This window comes from Apteryx mantelli, chromosome 2 (genome assembly GCF_036417845.1).
Source record: "Apteryx mantelli isolate bAptMan1 chromosome 2, bAptMan1.hap1, whole genome shotgun sequence".
Lineage (NCBI taxonomy): Eukaryota > Metazoa > Chordata > Aves > Apterygiformes > Apterygidae > Apteryx > Apteryx mantelli.
In genome coordinates, this window is record NC_089979.1 from 167,871,628 (window position 1) to 167,893,869 (window position 22,242).

The 22,242-nt window shown below is 42.9% G+C and overlaps 1 protein-coding gene across 1 annotated transcript in view; it reads right to left on the minus strand.

The window, feature by feature from the left end:
• The window catches only part of LOC136991344 (obscurin-like), a 138,160-nt gene that overhangs the window by 83,062 nt on the left and 32,856 nt on the right, over positions 1-22,242 (minus strand). Inside the window, 18 exon segments of the mRNA XM_067292210.1 lie at positions 311-574; positions 898-1,161; positions 1,508-1,771; positions 4,379-4,642; positions 5,479-5,745; positions 6,495-6,758; positions 7,975-8,241; positions 9,108-9,374; positions 10,304-10,567; positions 10,968-11,234; positions 11,809-12,072; positions 12,577-12,843; positions 13,571-13,837; positions 15,234-15,506; positions 17,392-17,658; positions 18,158-18,424; positions 19,309-19,578; positions 20,517-20,783. Coding sequence (XP_067148311.1) covers positions 311-574; positions 898-1,161; positions 1,508-1,771; positions 4,379-4,642; positions 5,479-5,745; positions 6,495-6,758; positions 7,975-8,241; positions 9,108-9,374; positions 10,304-10,567; positions 10,968-11,234; positions 11,809-12,072; positions 12,577-12,843; positions 13,571-13,837; positions 15,234-15,506; positions 17,392-17,658; positions 18,158-18,424; positions 19,309-19,578; positions 20,517-20,783 — 4,794 coding nt within the window.

Below are 22,242 nucleotides of genomic sequence, written 5' to 3' on the forward strand. Positions count from 1 at the left end.
AGAGAATGTATCTCAGGGCCACCCTCCATGGGGGCAGGATATCTCAGCTGGTCTAACACCAGCATTCCTAGGCACTATTCCTTTAAATTTACAGGATAGCAGCTTGTCCGCATGGAGAAACAGCCATTTCCTCTACTCCCTTTGCAGGGATATCAGACCAAATTAAGATGGCAGAACAAGAAGTTCTCCTTTCCTGCACACACGAATTCCTAGGAAAAAGTCTAAAGCTGGTAGCTGAATGATTTACACAGTACTAGTATCCTTCAGAGAAGCAAATTAAAATAAACACACATCTGCAAGGTGAATTTACCATTCACTGTCAGAGAAGCAGTGGTGCATTGGTTCCCACACACACACGTGTAGTCTCCCGCATCCTGCAGATCTAGCTCACGAATTTCGAGCTCAGCAACGGCATCATCCTGTCGCATGATGTATTTTTCACTTGCTCTGAGTATTTTGTTCCCTTTCTTCCATGACACAGATGCAGCCTTGGTCAGCTCGCAGTGCAGAGTTGCTGTTTGGCATTCTATGGCCTCCAGGTTCTTCAGTTCTTCTTTGAATATTGCAGGCAGGGCTGAAGGTCACAGAACGGACAAAGACATTAAAAACGACAAAATCCACACAGCTGATGGTAGGGAGAGGGAGAAGTTTGCTAAGGTACAGAAGCAGAGAACACTTTACGGTGGGAACACATAATTTTTTTTCCGCATAATTCTAGGACATTAAACAAACCAATAGACAAAGAAGAAAATCAGCCTGGATGCAACCAGATCTTAGAGACAGCTTACAAGTTAAATGAAACAAATTCAGCCACAGGTGAACACACAACAAATAGCAGATGAGCTGGTAGAGAAATACACGGTGTTGACAATACAGATAGATGTATATGGTTTTTACCATGCACTGTCAAGGCAGCTGTTGTCTCCTGTTCTCCACACACGCAAGTGTATTCTCCAGCATCCTTCAATTCTACATCATGGATAAGCAGCTTTGTGACCGTGCCCTCCTGTCTCATTTTGTATTTGTCGCTGACTTTAAGCAAACTGCTCCCCTTTCTCCACTCTACTTGAGCGACTTTGGTCAGCTCACAGCGCAGAGTGGCTGTTTGACCTTCTGTTACTTCCTCGTCCTTCAGGCTTTCCTTGATGCCTGCAGGCAGAGCTGAGGATGTAATGGACAGAGTGTTAAAATGGAGCAGCAAACACAACCTCCAGGTGAAGGGCAGGGGTGGGGGAAGGAAAAGCTAGAGGAAGAGTGGCGAGCTGCCTTAGGGCCTGATCTTGCATGTACTTCACAAGAGGATCAGGTCCTAAATATATGTATTGCATTAGGAGTTGGGGTGCAGGTCTTTCCAAATAAACCATAAAATGTGAATTAATTCTCATGACCATGACATGTAAAGTCAGACTCAGAGAAACTATGCAGAGATGACAACGGACACAGGCAACAAAACAAATCCAACCCATAAGCCTGATAATTAGGACATCTACATGATAATGGTTATTACCGTATACTGCTAAGGAAGCTGTGCACTGCTTGTCCCCACACACGCAAGTATAATCACCAGCATCATTCTCATTTAGATTATGGATCACCAGTTCTGCAGTGGCATCCTTCTGCCTCATTTTGTATTTCTCACTAGGTTTGAGTAACGTACATCCCTTTTTCCACTCCACTGAAGCCGTTTTGGTCAACTCACAGCGCAGAGTGACTACTCCACCCTCAGTAGCTTCTTCATTTCTTAATTCTTCTTTGAAGAGAGCAGGAAGGGCTAAGAACAAAGCAAACATTTTCATGACATGCTGTACTTGGTCACCAAAACAAAAAGAATAAACAGCAGGAATGGGAGGAAGTCTTCATGTATAGACAAAGCTCTAATTTCCTCAGTATAATTCAGTCTGAGAAAATAACATAGCTGGTTACACCATGGTCAGGAAGAAAAGCTAAAGAAAAAATATATAAGGTTTTGCCTTATGTGCTAAGGATACCTACAGAACTAGCCCAAGAGTCAGAATGAAGCTGAGGAGCAGAATTGGACTGACCTCTCGAAAGTGCTTGGGTAATAATAAAAAAGAAAAAGAAGAGGAAGGGTGTCTCCATTGTGGACATCTGATAAAGGCCATCACAGCAGGAAGTTCAGGTGTATCCTCATACCTATCCCCCTTTTGAAACAGCTAACAATCATTCGGAGCATAAGACTGGATGGTAATGTGGTAATATTAGTTGGGGAAGCAACAGGATGGGACAATGTCTGCTAAATCTTTGGAATGGCGTGAAGACCACTTTTGTACATAGAATGTGTAGGAAAGAACAGGAGAGAAGGCTCTCCAAGTTCTGACTCTGACTAGTAAGAAATAAATATTTGAGACTACGGATGAAGAGGATAACTGGGCTCACACCAATTATGAAGCAGAAGAGCTCATGGTTTTTAGAAATAGCAATAATGGAGAAGAACAAAAGGAAACTTCTGTTTGCAGCAAGAAAGCAAGATTAAATAAATGCAAGAATTGTTATTTATGACCAAGCAGAAACAAACTTACAGGACAAGGCAGTGTGAGAAAGTGGTAACTTCTTGAAGAAACAATATCAAGGGCAATAATTACAATATTAACTACAAACTATCCCTCCTCAAGGAAACATCAGGAATAGCCTGCCTAAATCACAAATTCTTCAATGGCCTGAAACTCAAGAGACCTATAAAATGCGAGAGATATTAATGAGCGTGAAGTAATTATTACAGAACATAGGGCCAAAATGAGAAAGGCCAGGTACCCTGCATGTCTCAAGAAGTTCAGGGGCAGTTCCTCATTCCTGGGCTCTGTCATCTGATGGGCAAAGGGAGGGAGAAACTCACAGTGGAAGAATGAATTGAGCAAAGTTCCTCAAGACTCTGTCTGGAGTTCAGTACTATTCAGGATTTTCTTTAGTGATGTGGACAATGAAATTCAGAGTAGTCTTATTAAATTTGCAGATGATACAAAGCTGGGAAGGAAGAGAAGCTCAAAGCACTTTGCGAGAGGATTAGGATGAAGAGGATCTTGACAAAACAGTGGTGTGAAAAATAGGCTGCAATTCAGCAAGAGCAGGTGCAAAATATATTCAGGAGCAGTCAGCAACACAAGTACAAGATGGGGAGCAATAGGGAGCAGATCTGCAGAGAGGGATTTGGGGTTAACAAGAGATCACATAGCAAATTCAAGTCAAAAGTGCAATTTCGATGTGAATAAAGCAATCATCATAATAGGATATATAAACGGGAGTGTCATATGCAAGACATATGAAGTTCCTTCATCCTACTCCACTCTGGTAAAACCTCGGATGGAGCATTTTTGTCCATTTTGGGGCACCACACTTCTAGAAAGATGTGGATCAACTGAAGATGGTCCAGAAAGCAACAAGGGTGGGCCAAAGTCTAGAAAACATGACTTATGCAGAAAAAGTAAAAGACTTGAAGTTGCTTAGGCCAGAAAAGAGAAGATAAAATGGAGACATGACAAAAGTTTTCAAATCTGTAGAAGAGTTTCAGAAAGAGAATGATAATAAATATTTCTCCATGTCCACAGAAAATGGGACAAGAAGTAATGACTTAAGCCAACCTAAGAAAGATTTTGGTTTGGCACTGGGAAGAACTTTCCAGCAATAATGATAGTCAGGCAGTGGAGTGAGTTATTGAAGGTATTGTGGATTCTTTACCACTGGAGGTTTTTAAGCACAGGCTAGGCAGAGGTGCCTTGGGGCTCAAGGGTGGACTAGATAATCTGCAGAATCATTTCCAGTTCTATTTTCTATAGTTAAACTGGGGGTTCAAGACTGAAATCATCCTTTTTATTGGTAAATATCAAGATGAAAGGGTCTTGGTAGCAGAGCAAAGAAACTGATTCGTTGACTTTCCAGGTGAGAAAGATGGATGTAACTCTACTGCTTGCTGTCCTCGCTGTCAAGTTCAAGAATCAAGTTCTGTTTGTGTTATTTAAAATTATCTGTCAAATCTTAACATAAAGTGATCTTAGATTTCAAGTTAAGAAAAATGAATGCACCAGCTACTCCATCTCTCCCCGCTCAAGTCCAAAGCAGGTAAAGCAAAACAAAAAATGCAAGCAAGTGGAATCCTTCAGCTTTAAGTGTGATATAAAGCAGTGTAACCATGCATCAACCAGAGCAGGAAGAGGAAAACAGAGAAGAATATTAGTATAACCAATGAAACTAGAATTCTAGTTAGAAATGGATGAAAATCAGAAAAAAAGGCAAGAAAACACATTATAAAAACAATTAATGACGGCAAGAGAAAGAATTCATTTTGAGTCAGTATTGAGGCTTCTAGAGGAGGTAAGAGAAATGTCACACATTAAAATCTGACTTTCTGATTCAGGTATTTTACCATGCACTATCAGTGCTGCAGTAGTCTTCTTGTCTCCACACACGCAGGTATAGTCCCCAGCATCCTTGACTTCTAAAGCATGGATCAGCAGTTGTGTAGTGGTACCTTCCTGTCTCATAGTGTATTTTTCACTTGATTTGAGCACTTTGTGCTTCTTTTTCCACTCCACAGAGGCAGCCCTAGATAGCTCACATTGGAGTGTGGCTGTTTCACCTTCTGTGGCTTCCTCATTCTTCATTTCTTCCTTGAAGTGTACAGGCAATGCTGAGGAATTCAAAATGAACAGAATGCATGACCATAGCAGCTATCCAAATAACTATTTATCTGTGGTCCATGGACTACATGTGACAAGCAAAGCTTTCCCTAATAACGCAGGATTAATGATCACTCTGAGAACCACATGATGGTGACTTGAGAAAGGTGGAGAACACCTTGCTCACAAGGCAGAGGTTTTTCTTACAGACTGGTCTTTGGAAGGAAAATAGAGAACCACACCAGTCTCGATTTCTTCAAACTCTGCAGGACTGAGTCCTGCATTACTTTGGCTATTGCCTAGCAAAACAGAAAATAAAGCCTAACTGGAATGTCTGTTCTATCGCAATGCAAATCATTTCTAAAAAGGTTTGTAAATGATAGCTATCTGAGGCATCAATCTCACTTTTCCATGAGATGTCTCCTCAGAACACGGTTAAGTAGACCTTAACTGTCATATTATTCTCAAAGAATGTTTAATACCAGGCTGAAAACTATCTCAAAAATATCCCATCATTAAATCGTAATATTCTCTGCCTTAGGATTGTAACGTCATTACAATCAACATAGTGATGACATATGATAGTCCTTTTTTAGGAACTACTACTGAACATGAACATCAAAGTGAGTTGGAACCAAGACGAATATCCCAACGGAACCTGGAATTTTTGCAGTGAATGCTTGACCAGTACCTGATACTGACCAGCACATTCAGGCCCTTATTTCTATGTCCATCCAGTTTTCTAAACTGATCAGAAACAGGGTTCCAATTTCGAAGCTGATACTACCATGCTTTTAAAAAACAGATGGTTGAAAATAATGCACTGAAATGGGAATATGTTTTTTACCGTTCACTTTTAGTGCAGCTGTGGTTTCCTGATCTCCATAGCGGCATGTGTAATCTCCAGCATCTGTCAGATCTAAATCACGAATCATCAGCTCGGCAATTGAGCCCTCAAGTTTTATGGTGAACTTCTCATCTGGCTTCAGGACTCTGTCACCTTTTCTCCATTCCACGGAAGCTGCAGGCTTGTTCAGTTCACAGCATAAAGTGGCCATGCCACTTTCTGTGGCTTCCATGTTCTTCAATTCTTTCTTAAAATGTGGAGGAAGGGCTGAAGATCATAGGTTAAGAGAGAGCACTTTAAAAATGAGGAAATACTGCATCTTGATTGCTCCACTGGATTAAAACCCTTAAGCTCTAAAAATTTTGATTAAAATATACGGTACCTGAGTGGCAAATTACAGTGATTTCAGGGGCATCCCTGCCTTTTGCTTTGCAATAGGCCACATTTGGCATTGTCACAACTGAACTGGAAATCAGTGTTGCAAAACTCAGTATCAGAAGATATGCTTTAAAGGCATTTTAAGATATAAATAGTAGAAAGCTGACCCTGAACTTTCAAGGAACTACGCACAGCTCTAGCCTGTGCTAAGATTAGATGAATACTTAAAATGAACACGATCCGTTACTTAACCTCCAAGACACAGTGTATCATTCCTACCTGTCTTTCTCTATTTTATCACAACGGATAATCACCTTTTAATTCCATTCAAGAAAAAATAAATGAAATCTCAGTGATACACCTAGAGAAATTAATTCTCTGGAAATACGTAAAGTGTTATTTATGACTTCACCAAGGTCTTCATTATCTACCTCCAGATTGTATTAACAAGAAAAATCAGGGACTAAAAAGACTGTATGATGCTATTTATCAGCCCCAAGTGAGGGAAAGATATCCCCAGCGCTTGGTACAGCTGTCATAAAATTTAAAATAATAGATGGAATCAAGATCAGTTTGTGATCCTGCTTGAGATCACAGATGACAATGCAGAAAATCCCTATTAAACCCATGTATTTTACCATGCACTGTCAATGACGCAGTCGTCGTCTTGTCTCCGCACACACATGTGTAATCTCCCGCATCTTGCTCCTCCAAGCCATGGACTGTCAACTCCGCAATGGAATCCTTCAATCTCATTTTGTACTTGTCACTAGGCTTGAGGACTTCTTGCCCTCTCCTCCACTCCACTGGAGCGGATTTAGTTAGCTCACAGCGTAGAGTAGCTGTTCCGTCTTCTGTGGCTTCCATATTAATGAGTTCTTTTTTGAATAATGCAGGCAAAGCTAAGGGATGTAATATAAACAAAGAGTCCATCAAAACCATTAATCAGATCTTGAGGAGCACAGGACTAGGTTCTGAGCCCTGTCCTTCGCTATTAGAGCAAACTAAATCACAGTCTCCTTCAACAGTGATCCTGCACTATCTTGAAAATTGCATCTATTAGAAAACTACTGCGGGACCTTAGAGGGATAATTGTCACAATAACCTTCTTCTAATGTTGACTTATGCAGCATGCTCACCATTTCCCAGCTGATTCCAATAGTCCTCTGTATCTACTGCCATGTGAGTCCATCTGTCCTGAACACTAATCACTTGACTGAAAGTCATTGCCCTTGATGACAGCCTTGTTTTTTGCAGATCTCTACAGGAAATACCTTCCCCGATATCATAATTTCCCTTTCTTGATCAGAAAAAAACTGGCAAACTAACTTTAGGTGCACCTTTAAGCCATAATTTCCAAGGGCATAATGGCTCTAATATCAGGAACTGGGGGCAGGGGGAGGTTTTTCAGCAAGTGACTGGCACGGGGAAGAAAATGCTAGTTTAGAGGAAGGGAAAAACAGAAGTGTATTTGATCAGGATAAAGAAGAGGAAGGAAAAGCATGCAGAGAAATCTGAGAGAAGAGAGAGTTTTGCCTCCACAGTTTTGTCCATGTCCTTAAAAGCATTTCAGCATTAAGATACATCTCAAATGGAAACAATTCTTTCATTTACTGGAACTACATGTGAATTGCCTCCGCTAAAGCATAACCAAGACTGTCACACTATTCACCATGGCAGAGGGAGGAACAAAATTTCTCTCACTACTCCTTAAATCAGGACCTTCAGAAAAATGATTTGGGTTTTTTCTTCCCCATCAGCAGGATGTATCACAGTCCTGCAAGGAAGAAGCACAGTCATCCATTCCTGAACGAAAAAAAAAACCACCTCTTCCTAACTGAGCTCAGCATTTTTAAAACAAACTTTCCTTCAAGTTAAGCATTGAAATCCACTGATGCAAGTGAGACGTGAGTGCCAAATTCTCTGAAAACAAACACGTTGTGAGAGGCCTAGTCACTTCTGGCCTTACATATGGGTGCTTTTTTCGCTTTAAAATGAGCCAGCAGACCAAGAAAAGGCTGCAGAATCAAAACATCAAAACAGGCAAGAAAGGGACATCTCAAAGAAAAGGGGGATCTCTGAGATACCGATACCATAAGCGAGAATTGGTTTCTTTACCATGGACTGTCAATACAGCCGAGGTCTTCTGATCTCCACACACACACATATATTCTCCTGTATCTTCTACCTCCAGGTCTCGTATCAGTAGTTCTGCAGAAGTATCTTCCTGTCTCATCCTATACTTATCACTCGGTTTGAGAAGCTTGTCCCCTTTTTTCCACTCCACCGGGACACCGACTTTGCTTAGCTCACAGCGCAGAGTGGCTGTTGCACCATCTGTGGCTTCTCTGTTCTTCAGCCCTTCTTTGAAAAACGCAGGCAAAGCTGAGAGACAGCAAGACGGGCAGTGAGACGTAATGCTCCAAAGAGTTAAAATTAAACATCCTCCTCCTTGTCCCTATTATCTTGAACTGATATGCCAATACAAGAACATAAACTGTCACAAGCCTCCAGGAATCAGTATGAGGAAAGAAATCGTATCACCAGGCAAGGACTCAATACTTTCAGTAATACACAGAGATATTTTACATGTACTTAGAGTCACAGATCAATACAGACAGAAGTAGAAAACATCAGTAGAAAACCCAATTTTTTCCTGTAAAATTTCAAGCAAAAAATAAATCTTAATTTGAAATTTTTGAAAAAAAATTGGTTTTCTCATATGAACTTTTAAACTGAAATGAAAGGAGGATGTTCGCTCTGCCTTCACATATTTAAGCAAATGAAAAGACATTCGACATAAAAAATGAAACACTGAAGTTTCATTCTAAAATGTCAGTTTGAAATGAAAATATTCATTTCAGTACATGGTGGGAAAACGAACATTTTTACCTGAACTGACATTCTCTTTCAAACACATCCGTTTCAGCAAAAATCAAAGTTCTCGCTGAGAATGACTGGCAGCTAGAAGGTTTCAGCTTGCTTTACACATGAGACTAACTGAATACAATGACAACTGGCCCGTATGTATAAAAGCACCTTGTTGTCCCAGGAATGAAGTATGGGAGTAAGATTGCAAGTTCCCTGAAAAAAGCTTATCGGGGAATAACCTAATTTCTATGAATTTTTGGAAACCTAAAAATCGCTAAGTCACAGTGAAGGAGGTGGCAGGGCGCACTGGGTGCCCATCCAAATGAACGGAGGAAACACTACAGTTACTTTAAGCACGTTTCTGGGTTTGCGTGTTTTACCATGTACTGTTAAAACAGCCATAGTCTGCTGGTCTCCGCACACACAGCAATAATTTCCAGCATCCGCCGTGTCTACGTTTTGGATTATGAGCTCAGCAACGACACCTTCTCGTTTCATTCTATACTTGTCACTTGATTTGAGGGTCTTGAGTCCCTTTTTCCACTCCACGTTAGCGGCAGCCTTGTTCAGCTCACAGCGCAGAGAGACGCTTTTACCTTCCGTAGCTTCTTCATCCACCAGTTCTTTGATGAAAAGAGTAGGTAGGACTGTAGAGTAAATGCAATATGGACATGGCATCAAAGCTGAGAAAGTCTGACCCATGAACTTACTCTCTTTTCTTATTTCTCTGCAGCTGCATGTCACTGATGCCATAAAACCTTTACATTTCAGGACTCTCTTAAAATCTCTAGCATTTCAAGAGATTTCAGTTTGCCTTTTAATTTCCTGTCCTCACCCTTTAAAATCTGCTTCAAAAGCCTGTCTTTCCATCTGCAGCCTTAGTTGACAAGATCGAGTCATCACCCTTTATTATATGCATCAACAGAAGTATAGGCATAAAACCAGAGGCCACATTTCAATGCGAGGCCTAAAGCTTTTTGTTTCCTTTGAGAGAACCAGCGGTTCTACAGAAATGCCTGATTTATTGCACTGTCTGTACTTCTATAAACAGGGCTCCTTCAAATAAAACAGTTGCAAACAGGCTGCCAGCTTTCTGCAGAGATAAAATACGTGCTTTGGGAGACTAAAAAAACAATCGACAAAAAAGGGGTGGGAACTGCAGGAGCATAAAAAGGCTGCGTTTTCATTAAGACAGTCAGTGTGTAGCATCATATACCGACAAAAGCTTGCTCATCTTGGGAGCAACGTTCTAAGTAACACAAAGCAAATATTAGTCCCACTTTTAGGACAATTCCTGTGGGAAAACTTTTAAACAAGCAGCTACACTGGACTAGGAGATTGTACTGAGTTGGGAACCTGTACTCCATTTGCTGTTTAAACATAGCATCTAGGAAGACAAACAGCACATCAAGAAGAGATCGGGTAAAAAGAGAGAGAAGGAAAACAGGAAAGGAAAATCAATCAGCAATGGAGGAGCTGGAAAATATACAGGAAAAAGATGCAATAGGAGAAAAAGAGGAAGAGTGTCTGGAATATACAGGTTTACTTGGGGCATGCGCCTCAGATTTCTTTTTACCATTTACTATCAACGCAGCTGTAGTCTGTTGATCTCCACACGCGCAGCTGTAATCGCCAGCGTCTGTCAAATCCAAATCCTGGATCATCAGCTCCACAAAGGGGCCTTCCTGTTTTATTTTGTATTTCTCACTTGGCTTGAGAACCTGATGCCCCTTTCTCCATGCGGCCGGGGCTGACTTGCTGAGTTTACACTGCAAAGCGACTGCCTCTCCCTCCGTAGCTTTCTTGTTCACCAGTTCTTCTTGGAAGAGGATAGGCAAGGCTGAAGGACGCAATACCAACAGAGACGGAATCAGAGCTAGAATGAAATGACCTGGACTTTTCCGTGAGCTACCAGACTGCAGCATATACATTTAGTTAAACATGCGTTACTGCTAGATGAATAGAGTGGTAAGTTTGGGGGGGGGGGGGGGGAAGAACTCCTACAGTAAAGGAAAAGAAATGAGAGAAAACAGCACAGAACCTAGCTATGCTGCGTCAAAGCAAAAAAGCACAGGGAAATGTCCTTTAGCAGGGTGACTCATAGTCATCACAGAGCTAAGAACATGAAACCTCTCCAAGAAACCATACTGGCAGGTCCTCAGAAGATCAGAAAACACCGAGCGTCCAACACACGAAGTTTCAGGGAAGGGCTAAATGATAAACAGGGGTAGAACGTTTACCGTTCACTCGCAAAGCAGCTGTTGTCTTCTGGTCTTCGCACACGCAAGTGTAATTCCCAGCATCCGTCAATTCCAGATCCTGGATTACCAGCTCGGCAAAACGGCCTTCCTGTCTCATTTTGTATTTGCTGCTTGGCATCAGCACCTTCTCATCCTTCCTCCACTCGACCGAGTCAACCGCCTTGCTCAGCTCGCACTGCAGAGTGGCTGTTCCGCTCTCTGTGCCTTCCTCGTTCTTCAGTTCTTTTTTGAAACGAACTGGCAGGGCTGAGAGACGCACAATGAATAGGCATTGCAACTCAAAGCCTTACCCCAGCACCTCCGGTAAAAGGCTGAACTGTGATTTATCACGTAACTACCCAGGCCTTATTCCACCACTCTTATCCTCAAACACATCCTGCCATTTCTCTGGCTGGAAGAAAAAAACCCTTAAGTGAACTGTTCTTTGGGAATCAAAGCCTCTGATTTGGTTTGGATCACACATATTATTGACAAACTTATCCTCATCATTAAGGGTGCTAAGCCCTCCTTAACAGAAAATCCCAAGGTGTCTTATGTTTCCATACTAATTCAATAAAACACACAAGCACGTCAGCAGCATTCATTTGAGAAAGGTCTCTGGGAAGACAGCACAACACACATACATGCAACACAGAGCACACTGAACGCTGATGGTGGATGGGGAATGGAGAAAGCAGTGACATGGTAACATGAAAAATAAGGATGAAAAAAGTAGAAGCGAGACATAAAGATAGGTGTTGTTAGGAACTACGCAGAAAGGAGGATGGAGGGGATGGACAAAAACGTTCCAGAGTTTCACGGGTCATTTCTGACTTTTTACCATTCACTGATAAGGCTGCTGTGGTTTTTTCGTTTCCCACTACACAGGTATAGTCTCCAGCATCCTTTGAGTCCAGATCGTGGATCAGCAGCTCAGCCACAGCACCCTCTCGTTTCATCCTGTACTTCTTACTTGGTCTGAGAACAGTGTGCCCCTTCCTCCACTCCACGGGGGCCTCCCTGCTCAGCTCGCAGCGTAGGCTGGCTGTCCCCCCTTCCAAAGCTTCCAAGCTCTTAAGATCTTCTTTGATGAGTGCACAGATGGCTGAGGGATGAAGCGTTCATTTTATTTAAGGGGCATCGGTACCAATCGGTTACCTCATAAGGGACTTAAACAGTGCCAAAAACAATTCCCTTGGTATACAGCTAATTAACTGCGACTCACCTGCACTTCCAGGACTTTAGTTGCATTTATATTAGCACACCATGAAATCAAGGGAAATAAAAACAAGATAATTATTTTACAATAATTTGATATCAAAGTAAGAACTCCTCTGTTGCCCAAATACTGTTGGTCACAGACACATGAAAAAAATGGCTCAGTAGCTGATGGAAAGAACTGCACAGTCTCTAACAAAATAGCCGAGGCCATTCTTACCTCCTGGCTTAGAGCTCAGACAAGTGTCTCTGTCCAGAGCAGAAAACAGAATAGTTATTTCAGAAGCAAGGATAGATATTTTACCAGACCAGGAATATTTGATTGGCAGGACCTAGCAGGACCATGGCAAAAACAACAACAAATAGTCACAAGCCGGTATCTTATTCTTACCATGGATTTTGACTTGGGCTGTGGTCTGCTGGTCTCCAGTGTCACAGGTGTATCTTCCTGCATCTTCTGCCTCTGCATTATGAATCACCAGCTCCGCCACTGTCCCCTTCTGCTTCATTTCATATTTGGCACTTGCCTGGATCGTCTCTCCTCCCTTCTTCCACACCACAGGTGCGTCAGGTTTTGTGAGTTCACAGCGCAAAGAGACAGTTTTCCCCTCTTCCATTTCCGTGCTCTCCAGGGTTTGTTGGAAGAGGACAGGCACAGCTAGAGCACAGAAACACAGAGATCAGGTATGGCACGTACCTTCTCCTGTTCTTCTCCCGCTGTGCAATAAGCACTCCAGGGCAGCTGTCACTCCTTAAAACTAACACACTTCCAGCCAGTCCTCTTTCATAAGAGCAGAGCAGTGGGATAGGCAGCAGCAGAGAGTTTTCTTCCCAACCATGTCACTCTGTTTGGGAGCAGGAAGAAAACTCTCTCCCAGGTATTATCAGATCATTAGGGATTCCTTGGGGTATGAGAGAAGTTTCTCTTATCTTTTGTAGGGACTACTTCACGGTCCTCTGCGCATCCTCACCTATCAAATCCCCAGCCGCTGCAGGGCTCTGTGACAGTACTCACGCCCTCTCTCTCTCCTGCTTTCCTCTGTGGCATGTACTACTTTTCAAGGTCTCCAATTCTAATTCCAGTCTTAACCACAGCCATGTAAAATAGCTAATAGTTTGGGAACTCTGGCATGCAGCGTATAGAACATGAAACCTTAACATTTATTTCCACCTCAGTGGGAAGTTACAGGCCTAAAATCCCAGAAACATAATGTGAAACCACATTCAAGAAATACATAAATGTACTTACAAGTATACATATTATTGTTAAATTTTAACCATGAATTCACAGATGGCACTGCTGCAATAAAGAAGTGCTGTTTCTTTATAGCAACTCTATTACACAATGCATTAGGAAAGTGTTGCCACGTATCTAGTCTGCCTACCATTTACTTTCACCCGAGCAGTGGTCTTCAGTTCCCCAGCGCTGCAGGTATAGATCCCAGCGTCTACTGACTCGACATCTCGAATAATGAGTTCTGCCACAGTACCGTGCTGTTTAAACTCATACTTCTCGCTGGCATAGAGAACAGTGTCTCCCTTCATCCATTTCACTGGCATATCAGGTTTGCTGAGCTCACAGGTCAGCTTGACTTGTTTTCCTTCTTTAGCCTCTTCATTTTGGAGCTCTTGCTTGAAAAGAACAGGTTGCTCTGAAAGGGAATATTGCAAATGTTTAAGGAAATGCATGAGCTTGGAAATCACTTTTTTCCTTTTTGTTTCAACCCTTTTTGTTCAGATACAAAACTACAGAAACAAAAAAAAAAACTAGCAAGCAAACTAAATAGATTTTTTTTACAATTCAGCACTCCACAGCAGCAAAAAAATGCTTAAGACCATATACTTTTTTCTTTTAACTACTATTTGGACTATTCAAGACATTGCCACTATTACTGTTGTTACTGTAAGCACTAGCGTTAAACACTGCTGTTGCTACTAATGACACAAACAGTATGGAACTGGTTTCAGCACTCCAAAGAATAGTGTGAAATTTCAGCCCTCAAAGATCTTAAGCAGTGGCCAGTTACTTAGTTATTTGAATTTTGATTCCCTGTGCCCTCAGCAGTGAAAGGAAAACAGAAATGGTGTAATATAACGCAGAGACTCTGCCAGGGCCCAGGCGTTAAGAGAAAATTTCCTCCTTCAGCTTCCACATATCATTCCGGGATGACAGCCAGATCCATGGAGCGAGGCAGAGAAGACACAGAACAACAAAGGTCAGTGCCATCAGCGAACCAACTTCTGGAGAAGCTCCTGGTGATACAATTCTCAGAAGTTGGTCAGGGATGGGAGACACTGAACTGAGTTGCGGATTGCTGGTTGGAACTGGACCACAGACACAAAAAGCTGCAAAACCTTACCGAGGCGATCTCATGCATAACACGGAGGACACAAAGAAACGACAAAGCATCTTCTGACACGACCAGTGGTACTAATTTCTCATTATGAGAACCAACAACATATTTTTAACAGACATGAAGGACAAGCTTAAAAACCAGCACAGAACAGACACAGAGAGGAAAGCAGAGCTGCCAGTGAAAGGGTCCCGGTGGAGATTCCCATTCAGGCTCTATCCCAGCCTGGGATTCCAGGCTTTAAGATGAGTTAGTGTAGAGCAGGCACTTATTGTGGAAGAGGAAGGAGGAAGAAACCTCTACTGAGGTCGTGAAAAGAAAGAACAGTTTCTTGCTGTCTTCTGCTGTCTTCTAGTACAGGCTTATGAACGCGCAAGTCTTCTCCCTGACCATCGCCGTGCCATCCTATCTCTGCTCAAGGAAAACCAGCGGAGGTATGCAGTGAACCATCCCCATACTATAATATTCCCATCTAAGGTCCAACAAACACACTGGCAGTTCTCCAGGATTACAAAACATTAATTCCCTAACTCTAGCTTTATTATACACCTAACACTATTCTTGAACATACCCAGGTAAACATACGATGAGGCCTAATTTGTAGCATTTTTGCTCTTTTTTTCACCTATCCACATTATCTAGCAGTTATTTCTACTTATTCTAAACTCTCCTGCAGTTTTGATGCTTGAATTACCTTTAACAACCAAACTGGCGGATGTTTTCGTATCACCAGCTTCAAAAGTAATGACCCCCGAGTCCTTCAGTGAGAGTTTTTTCAAGGTTAGCAAGTGATATCCACCAGGCTGAGACTGGATGTCATTAAGTTCATTGGTATGGAGTGGGGTTTTATCCAAAAACCACTGCACTTTGCTATAGTCTACAGGAGAGATTCTGCATTTGAACATGGCAGATTCTCCTTCTAACACATTGACATCTTCCAGGTCTTCTGTTATTAGCACTTTCTGGCCTGAAAGGAACATAGATACATCTATTACTGGAATCTCCAGCTTCTAGCATGAAAATTGGTACGGAAAATTCCAAGACTTCTTGCACGAGTATTTCATAACAACAACAACAACAACAACAACAGAATCATGATAAAGAAGTCTGAAATATAACTCTCTTGTTACTGAACAAAACAATTATTCACAGGAAGATAATATACATATTTACAGGACACACACCAAAATAGGATGAAGACAACTTCAAAATAATAAAACACGTATAGTAGAACAAGTACTCAGTACATTGTAAACCCAGTATTATAACCTTTCTCCTAAAGGAACTACCTGGAACAGGGACAAAGTGAAGCTCTGAGTGCCACTGTGTCCTAGACATCAGTGAGCCTATGAGAACTACCTCTGCTTATTGTATTTTTCTGGAGCAAATATAGCTTTCTCTCTATGGGATATGACCACTCAGCTCCCCACTTCTTTGAGCTCAGCCCGAACACAAACACAGTGGGAAATGGAGCGTCTGTCTGGGTGCAGCTTTAATAAAAGGAAATACAAAACAGCCCTGAAAAACTGTGTGTATGTGTGTATATATATACATATATATAATGTGTGTGGGTGTGTGTACATATAAAAGGTTATCACTGTACACAAAGACATACCTAATGCTGCTCCTAGTTACAAAACCAGTAGACGGAGTTTTTACTGAACCGTAAGTACGATGCTGCCATATTCTTCATGACTTATGTTTATTTTACATGTTACCTCTTCGAGCCAAATAATCTTGAGCTCTGTGACAGAGATGAGTGGTTTTTTCACCCAAAAAAGTAAGTGTCAGAAACCTCAAACCAAATTCAGACGGCTCAAATCCTGAGGCAACAAGGGGATTAAGCACACCTCCTTGCTTCTCAAAGCTGCAGTGGCAGATGGTCAGAGGTGCAGGACTCAGCCTTAACCCCCAAGTCTTTAATAACTTCACAGCACGCTGCCACTGCAGCTCCGTGTGACTGTTCTCAGATTGTTCCTCCTATTCTCTTCATTGCTTCATCTATCTCATCTCAAGAGTTTCTCCCAAATGGGGCTGTGACGAGTGGACTGTGAGAAGCAGTAACAACCAAACTTCATTTATTCCCTGTACGTACTGCCCTGCCATCTGCACTGGCCACCTCACCCCTTCCTCAGTTTGTTTGCTGCCTGTAACATCAAACAAAACCTGCTTGGGCTGTGCTTTTCAGGTGGAGGCTGCAATTCGCCTCTAAGGCACAGAGGGATGCTAAAAACATACAACGAGCACCGGACCACTCATCTACTCATCGTCTTTGAGAGGCCACTACTGGAAAGGGGCATCAAGAGACATGGAGAAAAAAGCCTAGAGGCAGAATAAGTTTTCCCTTGTCCAGCAGCAGGCACCACGAATCTTATGAATCATATATCCAGAAAGAAACACCAGCACCTCCTCACATCAGCATTTTGTTTTTTAAATCAGACCTAAAGTATTCCCAGTGTAAACGCTTCAGATCAACAGGTTGCTCTGCAAGTGCAGTTCTCAGTGTTGCTAAGATTTTGCCCATACGTCCTGCACTGTATATACACACCATGAGTCAGATATAGCCAGGAATCAGTGGCCGTACGCTGAGAAATAGATCTGCCTACGCATAGGTGGCAGCACTTAGACATCTGGCCATGCAGCCACCCAGAAGCACTGGGCTAGCTTGTATAGTTCCTTCCCTCCCAGGGTGTTTTGCCCTCCGCATGTCTGTCAACACAGGTCATGCACAGAGCTGCTGGTGAGACCAGACTGCTGGAGTTTCAGAGATCTGGCATAAATGTACAAGTTCCACCAAGGTAACACTTCCTGCTGGAGAAACAGGCTGTATAGTCATGTTCCTCCCATTTTACCTTGTACGACTAGCTTCGCTCTGGACTGGGCATCCCCAATGTCGCAGGTGTAAGTGTCATTGTCATTTTTCTCCAAGTTATTTATGGTCAGCTGCAGGAGTTTGCCTTTCTGGGTGATCTCGTATTTCCTGCTTGCCCTGAGTTCTGCTATGCCTTTCCTCCAGACCACAGAGGATGCGGCTTTCTCACTCTGGCACACAAAAACTGCAACTCCATTTTCATTGACTTTCAGATCTGAAAGTTCCTTGACAAAGTAATTGGGTTTTTCTGCAGGAAGAAAATAAAAGAGAGAATTTGTTACCCAACAAGTCCTCAGCATAAACAGCGCAATCTTGACTCTCCTCTGTCCCCAACTAGTAGAATCACAGAAAACAGAGATGGAAAGGATCTCAGAAGATCACCAAGCCCACTTCCTGCCATAGGATGTACCAGGTAAAATATTATCAGATATCTGGAAAGCTTAATGACATTGTACAGGTGATCGTGAGATCTCATCTGGCAAGCTGCATATAATGTTTGATGCCCATATTCAAAAAAAATTAATACAAATTGACATTTTTGATTAGCTCATCAATTAATGCAAAAGATTCTTCAGGACCTAGAAGGTTTTTTTGCAGAATTTTTAAAAAAATTTTAATCCATAGAAATCTTTGAAAACCAAATTTGGTCCTGTTTAGGGAAACAGGAGAGAAGAACATCTCCCGCAGGTTGCAAATTTTTACCCCAACTTTTATACTTTCCAGCCCCTGCGTGCCCTTCTGCTGACCTTGCACCGTGATCCTGGCTTTCGTTTTTGAGACCTCTGTCTCACAGGTGTACTCCCTGCTGTCCTTGACTGTGGAGTCATGGATGATCAGAACGGCTTGTGTTCCCTCTTGCTGCAAGTCGTATTTCTGGCTTTTTCGGATTGCTTTGCCATCCTTGTACCACCGAATGCTTGCATCGGGTTTTGACAATTCGCAGCTCAGGCAGATGTCCTGCCCTGCTGCTGCTGTTTTATCCTCCAGTTGTTTTGTAACCTCTGTAGGTTTTTCTGAAGGAGAAAAGAGTCCTGAATAAAAATCTACAATCATGATCAATATAGGGAGTTTTGTTGTTTTTTCAACTAAAATATACAATAAATTTTCATGTTGCCCAATGAATGATTCAGGTTATGATGGGAACAGAGGGAAATAGAAGCGTTCTTGTTTAGTGCACATTCATTGCAGTTATGGGCTCTCAGTGAACAGTAGTGATCATTTATAGGAATTGCAGACTTGTCTGGATGGCATTCACATCAGAGGCTGTCATTTTGTCTTTACTGGCATGTGCATTTAGGGTGCGATTTACCTCACCAAATGCAGACATCAACCGTATGGAGATATGTTGTGGAGGCAACCACTCCAGGTCCCCTTTATAGCCAGCAGTGATCTACTCAGTACAGGCAATGGTGTTCAGGCAACAGTTCATTCTGTCCTAAATATGTCCAACTGTGGCAGAGGAACCATGTCCGAAAGCTACCCATTTCTTCTCTCTGCTGGCTACCCAGGGAGCCTTGGGGGACTATTTCAGATGCACACATTCTAGGTAGCAGCTGTGTGTACAGTTAGATATGATGAAGACCATCCCTTCAGCTTAGACTTAAAGGATATTTGCATTTACAGTTATTTGAACAGATCATTCTTGGTCCATTATTAATGGAGCTAGAGGTAGAGAGAAGTGCACTTGCAACACTAATCAATGCATTCTGCAACTCTTCAGACATCTATAAAAAGTTTCAGCCTTTCGCTTGTTTTTCAGGGAAATTCTCAGTGCCTCTGGGCTCACAGGGAAGGTTGCTGTTCACTTCCATCACGTCAGGAGTTTGCCCTCATGGTTTACTGAGATACGCTATGAAAAGAAAACACTCAGACCCCATAATCAGTTTGATCTCATTACCTTTCACAACCAGAGAGGCCTTGGAGGTTAGACCACGGGCAGTGAAAATGACTTCTCCAGTATCAGCAACAGTCGCACTTTTGATATTGAGTGTATATTTCCGACCCATGTTAAATACTTCAAATTGCCCACCGCTTGCCACTTTGCTCCCATTCAGTGTCCAGTGGAAGTCATCGATGCTTTCATGGGACAAAATACACTCAAAAGTGCAATCTTCTCCCTCCTGGATTTCAGTATTCTTTAGCCGTTTGGTTATGCCAATGTTTAATTCTGGAAGGCAAAAAGTAGGTTAATACAATGATTATAACGAGAAAAGGCTTTAAAGACTGACATGAGCAGTGGTGTTATCATTTTTAGCTCATCTGGCTCGTTTATCTACAGGATTTGCAGGACAGCACTGCATTCCTTACTGATGCATTTGACGTGGGGAAGAGTTTTTCCGACACTTTCCCCTCAGAGTCACCGCAAGGCTATAGGAAAAGAACCATGTGAATCTCCTGGCTTCACTCTGGAATGACTGTGTGGAGAACAGCCTGCTCCGGGGAACAGAGTCAAGATTCAATAGGCTAGAGAGGGGAAAAGCTATCAGACCTAGGAAGCCTTTGGGATGCTGTGTGAAACAAAGGCTTTTGCCCATGCTGATCCGAGAAATGGGATGTTTGTGTTTGTTATTTTCTCACTGTCCAACCCCTCCTGGTGTTCAAAATGGACTGGAATTCAAAACTGGAATTCAAAAAATACCAAATAGGAGTTTGAAAGCCTTGAACACTCCTCCTTCCAACAGGCAGCCACAAGGATTAAAGGACCGGAGGAATTATTCGGGTCTTTAACAGACAATGTTCTAACTTTTACATTCCCACAACTGACTGAACTAATAGCTGAAACATGTGAAACACAAGGTTCTTTTATTTTAAGAAATTAGTAGCTCTTCTTGGGAGCATTTCTCCATTTTAGGGGTGTTCAGGAAAGAAACGTAATTGGCATGTTCTTGATATGTCCAGTGATTTTCATTAAAACACCAGGCACACTTACAAAAGAAGAATAACAAGGGGTGTTCAGACGTCATTGTGTTGTATAATAATTCTGGCAACACCGGTTTACAGTGGAGACCCTTGAGGCTCATGGAAGAATAGGTGTGAGACAAAGTGACCAAACCCATACGTATTCCCAGCGCCCCTCGACTGGCCACCATTGACTACAGTACTCACCCTGAACGCCAACCTTTGACTTGGCAACATCAGTGCCAATATCACACGTGTATAAACCTGCATCTGTCTTTTCGAGGTCACAGATAAGGAGGCACAGGGTCTTCCCAGACTGCGTCTGCTCATATTTGTTGCTAGAAGTGAGCTCCACACCATCCTTTTTCCAAACGGGTTTGACCTTCTCTTTGGAGACTTCACATTCCAGTTTAACCACACCTCGCTCCTCACCAAAAACATCGTCCAAGGACTTCATGAAGACAGCAGGCTTCTCTGAAGGTTAACAGGAACAAAATAGAGAACAATCAGGATATTTAAGTTGAGACGTTTTCAGCTGCTACCAGGCATTTAAAGAGGGCTTAAGTAAACTCCTACCAGAGCAGATGACACCAGTACAGGACCTCTCATACCTCATGATTTGAATGAGTTTGGGGGAAAGCAGAATTCATTAATGGGAGGATACAGGGATCAGGAAAGGCCTCCTGCATGGCCATGGAGTGGGAGCGATATTCAGCACTGTAATCGTGGTGCAGTGCTGTAATTTATGACTGTGCAGCTATGAGACTGCGAGGACTCCTTTTTTCTCTACGTTGCAGCATCTCTCAGATACAGGGTCTTGGCATCCCATGGGAGATGTAGTCACAGAGAATAGGGCCGAGGGCAAGCATGAAGAGTCTTAGCGAAGGCCAGAGGGACAACTTCATACTTCTGAGGCACAGATACTCAACAAGACAGACTAGGTTTAAGGAAGCACAGAATCGCCGAGGTTGGAAGGGACCTCTGGAGATCATCTAGTCCAACCCCCCTGCTCAAGCAGGGTCACCTAGAGCACGTTGCACAGGATCGCATCCAGGCGCGTTTTGAATATTTCCAGAGAAGGAGACTCCACAACCTCTCCGGGCAACCTGGTCTAGTGCTCTGTCACCCTCACAGTGAAGAAGTTTTTCCTCATGTTCAGATGGAATTGTCTGTGTTTCAGTTTGTGCCCGTTGCCTCGCGTCCTGTCGCTCGGCACCACTGAAAAGAGTCTGGTCCCATCCTCTCGACACCCTCCCTTCAGATACTTGTACACATTGATAAGATCTCCTCTCAGCCTTCTCTTCTCCAGGCTGAACAGGCCCAGCTCTCTCAGCCTTTCCTCATAAGAGAGATGCTCCAGTCCCCTAATCATGTTTGTAGCCCTTCGCTGGACTTGCTCCAGTAGTGCCACATCCCTCTTGTACTGGGGAGCCCAGAACTGGACGCAGTACTCTAGATGTGGCCTCACCAGGGCTGAGTAGAGGGGGAGAATCACCTCCCTCGACCTGCTGGCAACACTCTTCCTGATGCAGCCCAGCATACCATTGGCCTTCTTGGCCACAAGGGCACGTTGCTGCCTCATGGTTAACCTGGTGTCCACCAATCACCCGCTGCTTCTTCCGGGCGTTCCGGCAAGGCACAGGGTCTGTTGTCCCAGGTACTTCTCTTGCAGCCATGCCCATCTCCTCCTCATCCTGGAGGGCACTAAACCTGTTCTTCAGCTTCAGGTCTTCGGGAGGAGTAGGAGCCTTTCTCCTCCCACGAGCAGTGACCAGTTTCCAGCCTTCTTCTATGATGTTATGATGTACCGTTTCACACGGCACAGAGCCCTCCGGCAACTCCACTGCTGTGGGGGGTTGGGACTCCCGAAGCTGCACAGTCTCCAAAAATACCCTGTCTATCACTTGCTCCGCTTCTCGGATGCTGCGCAGCC